This window comes from Paramisgurnus dabryanus, chromosome 24 (genome assembly GCF_030506205.2).
Source record: "Paramisgurnus dabryanus chromosome 24, PD_genome_1.1, whole genome shotgun sequence".
Classification (NCBI taxonomy): domain Eukaryota; kingdom Metazoa; phylum Chordata; class Actinopteri; order Cypriniformes; family Cobitidae; genus Paramisgurnus; species Paramisgurnus dabryanus.
Window position 1 is genome coordinate 17,501,863 of NC_133360.1, and position 4,345 is coordinate 17,506,207.

At 40.2% G+C, this 4,345-nt stretch overlaps 1 protein-coding gene across 1 annotated transcript; it reads left to right on the top strand.

Annotated features, from left to right (window-relative positions):
• The first annotated feature begins 1,167 nt into the window (after positions 1-1,167).
• On the top strand, positions 1,168-3,735 carry LOC141281628 (uncharacterized). Its single transcript, XM_073813564.1, has 6 exons — positions 1,168-1,535; positions 2,390-2,456; positions 2,536-2,590; positions 2,682-2,913; positions 3,018-3,167; positions 3,333-3,735. Exons 1-6 carry the CDS (start codon positions 1,442-1,444, stop codon positions 3,428-3,430), a joined length of 696 nt encoding a protein of 231 aa, XP_073669665.1. The 5' UTR covers positions 1,168-1,441; the 3' UTR covers positions 3,431-3,735.
• Positions 3,736-4,345: the final 610 nt, after the last annotated feature.

Consider the following 4,345-nt stretch of genomic DNA (forward strand, 5'->3'; position numbering starts at 1 on the left):
CACTAATCTGCTATAAGTTTCATCACCCCGGTAGGCGGGGAGGGGACCAGAGCATATTACATTATCTGACATTGTTTTTGCAATTTCACACACCTCTTTAATAGTATCTTTGGTGATCTACGACTGGCGGAGTCTGGTGTCATTAGCGCCGGCATGAATAACAATTTTTGAAAACTTACGCTTAGCATTAGCCAGCACTTTAAGTTTGGATCTAATGTCTGACGATCTGGCTCCCGGTATACAGTCAACTGTGGTGGCTGGTGCCTCAATGTTCACATTCTTAAGTATCGAGTCTCCAATAACAAGGGCACCTTTAACAGATGTCTCAGCCGGTGTATTGCTTAGGATGTCGAATCTGTTAGAAATTACTAGGGGGGACTTCGATGGGCATCGAATATGACTACGCCGCCTGATAGTCACCCAGTTAGTCGGCCGTGTTAACTCAGTTGCCGAAACCGAGCTATGTGTACTACGCGTTACCGTAGGCGCACCCGAAACAGTGTTTGAAACATTAACATTAGCGGTTTTACTGTCCTCAACAAGCGTTCGGATGTGCGCTTCTAGTTCTGCAACCTTCTCCGTTAGCCTTACTACTTCAATACATTTAACACATGTAAACCCCTCTGTGCTGACAGAAGAAGCTAAACTGTACATGTGGCAAGTAGTGCAGGTTACAATGACAAGCGGAGTCTTACCGTTTTCATGCTGGGCGATAGCGTCTCCGTTCGCCCGAACACGGTCCGTGAAGCTGCATCGAGATGGGTTATCGCTCGTTGCATGCCTCGGTCGTCTCCGGGTGCCTGGAGCCAGGGTGGTGTGGGGCACACTGTACCGCCTGGTGCGAATGCCGGGCAACAACTCCTCCACAGCTTCCCGCTCTGGTGAGGAAAGGTCTGAAAAACATACATCGGATGTGTCCGCCATTAGATCGAAAAGGAAGGCAGATTTACAGTAAACAGACAGTGAGCAAGTGCTAGCGGGCTATATGCTAACACTAGGTGTTTACTAGTGATAGATCGTTTTACTTATTAATACTGTTCAATAATCGTCAAGGTAAAGTATTCCTAAGATAAATTTGTACGTTATATTATATAGATAGTAAGAAAAAAGGATTTAGATGATGAACTCGACGGAGCTCCAATGCACGGAGCAGCGTTTCCCCGTTTGTTTACGCTAGCGGGCTATATGCTAATACTGGGTGTTTACCAGCGATAAATCGTTTCAGTTATTGATACTGTTGAATAATCGTCACGGAAAGGTATTCCTAAGATGAACTAGTGAGTTATATTATATAGATAGGAACAAGATAGTAGAAAAATAGGATTTAGATGATGAACTCGACGGAGCTCCGACAACAGTGTTGCCACTCTCTTGCGTCTCTCTCTCTTGCGTCTCTCTCTCTTGCGTCTCTCTTCTAGACTTGGGCCTTGACGTGGAGGTGATGACAATGGACCACTTGTCATCAATAAGGAAGATAATGAGGGAACAATATCCTAATATCCAGCACGAATTCGACATCTGGCACACAGCCAAAGGTATGTTTTTTTTTTGCCACTCTTGTAAACACACACGCTACTGTCCACATTTTTCATTTTATTTTTCATCTCATTGTGTTACTCCCCACCCCACTCACAAATCTGTGCAGCCTTGCTGAACTTATTGTAGAGGTAAATCCCAGTGACAAGCCACACACTGTGCAATAGACAACATGTTCTCACAAAGTTCCGTGGGATAGTCACAGAATTTTTTGCTAATTTTTCCGTGGCATTCTCACGGATCTCCGCATATTTCCGTGGCCCTGCCACGGACTTTCTTTTCCGTGGCATTCTCACGGATTGGTTACTCAACTGCTTTTTCCTATTTTCAAACCATTGTCGCTTCGGTTTAGGGTTAGATTTGGTGTTTGCATAAGTTTGTCACTTTAAGTATTGGTTTATACTATTTTTTCTGATGTATTCTTTTATATTTTCTAAACTTTAATCAATTGTTGCCTGGCGTTGGGGTTCGAGTTGGGTTTGGGTAGGGATGTAATTTATGTAAATCTAACCCTAAACCGAAGCAACAATGGTAAGAAAATAGGACAAAACAGTTGAGTTACCAATCCGTGAGAATGCCACGGAAAAGAAAGTCCGTGGCAGGGCCACGGAAATATGCGGAGATCCGTGAGAATGCCACGGAAAAATGAGCAAAAAATTCTGTGACTATGCCACGGAAATTCGTGAGATCAGGTTGGCAATAGAGCACCATGTGGGTAAAATAAGTAATAGCTAAATAAACCTAAAATAAACAGTGAATATAAATGTCTTGGACAGGGTTAATAGGGACAATACAAAAATAAATGAACAATGTTGTTTTTTTTATCAAAATTATTCTGCATTTACGGCCACAGGTTTCCGGAATAAAATACTGACGAAAGGGGAAAAAAAGGACACTGCAATCCTTCTCGCATGGACCAGGTCAGTGTTGGTTTGTAGTCTTGGAAAATTTACATTACTTTACAAGGTTGGAAAATACTAATTTCAATATCATTCACAGGTCTATCATAAACCACATGTGGTATACCTGTGCCACAAGTAAGGGGAACATAGAGGTAAGGAATCAAAAGCTGCAATGGCACAATGTCTGTCTGATTTGTGTATTTTATAGCATTAGTATTATTGAAAACCTTTTCTTTCACAAAGGCACTGCAAAACCGTTGGAAATCAATTATACATCATGTTTGCAATGAACACGAGTGGAGAGATGATGACAAAACACTGCATCAGTGTGATCATCCTCCTCTTACTCCCCAGGACCAGAGGGTGCGAATGTGGATTGGCAAGGACTCGGTGGCATTGCAGGCCCTGTCGTCACTGGTCCTAGACAAAAAACTGTTGAAAGACCTCAACCAGATGGCACTCTTCAAACATACTGGTGAGAATATATGCACTTTTACTATTGCATTTTTTTTATATCCTAAATGAACATGTTTCAATTAATCCTATCCATCCTCTTTTCCTCTATTTAATTGTACACAGGGCCACTGGAGAACTTTCATAGTGCCATGCTGAAATACCTCCCCAAGCGGCAGGCCTTCTCATACCATGGGATGAGGGAGAGGTGCCACCTTGCCATCTTGGACCACAATGAAAACATTGTGAAAAGGAGGCAAGCCACCACAGTGACAGGTTTGTTACCATGTGCTCTTTTGATAGTTTAATCAAAATAAGAATAACAGCTAACTGAATTGGCATACTTTGCTGAAAGGTGTAATGTATTCATTGTGGAGAAATGTCTAGTGCAATCAAATCTACATTTATAATTTATTATATTATATTCCTTGTCATTTACAGGAGAAGAACGATTCAAGCAGGTGTACTGCAAGAAATCCAAGCAGTGGATACTAAAAAAGTCTACACACCACATACCACAGACTTTGTCACAGATTTAATAGAGAAGGTCCTGGAAAATAGACGGAATCCAAACATCCCATTCAAAATGGCGACCTCGTCACTTGCCCTGCCACAACCTGCGTTACCACCCAACATAGCCCCAATCCCGAAACCTTCAAAGGAGACTGCCAAAGAATCATTCCAAAGCCGCTTCTGATACATCACATCGCACCCAACTCTATCTCTCACTGCTCTGCCTGACCAGCTGTGCCTTTTTATATTCTGCCACCACTGTGTGTGTCTGTGTGTGTATATATTTACATTTTATTTTTATCTTGTTTAGTTTCTATAACTACGTTCATGCCCTTGCTACTTAACTTTCTGAATATTTTCATTATTGAATTTGTGAATAAAACAAAACTTCTTAAAAACTTGTTTTTATTTCAAGTTGTAAATGGTGCAATTTAGATATACCACATCTAAGAAACCTTTATTATTTGCAGTTTTAAAATGTTTTTTTTTATATTTACACAAAATATTTCTGTAGGAAACACCCTAAAATGTAAACTTCACTTTTATAACCTACACAGAATGATAATTACCAGATTACAAGTGTTTGCCCTGGTCATGCCAGTCATTGTTACAGGAGCATTATTTAGATAAGTGATAAGTGATAAATGGCAAACCATTATTTTGATAGGTGATAAATGACGTACCTTTTATCACCTATCAAAATAATGGTTTGCCATTTATCACTTATCTAAATAATGGTTTGCCATTTATCACTTATCTAAATAATGGTTAGCCATTTATCACTTATCTAAATAAGGGTTAGCCATTTATCACTTATTTAAATAATGGTTAGCCATACAGCACTGGCTGAACGATATTATCAGTAATGTGAATGAATGAATCAATGAATGAATAGATGAATAAATATACTTTATTCGAATTATTGCTACAGTGCAAGAATA

What these genes read in the sequence shown, in the direction of transcription:
- LOC141281628 (XM_073813564.1), top strand. Translation starts at nt 1,442, where the DNA reads ATGACAATGGACCACTTGTCATCAATAAGGAAGATAATGAGGGAACAA. An exon ending in CATCTGGCACACAGCCAAAG is followed by an intron (nt 1,536 to 2,389) that starts GTATGTTTTTTT and finishes TTACGGCCACAG; the next exon opens with GTTTCCGGAATAAAATACTG. An exon ending in GCAAGCCACCACAGTGACAG is followed by an intron (nt 3,168 to 3,332) that starts GTTTGTTACCAT and finishes TGTCATTTACAG; the next exon opens with GAGAAGAACGATTCAAGCAG.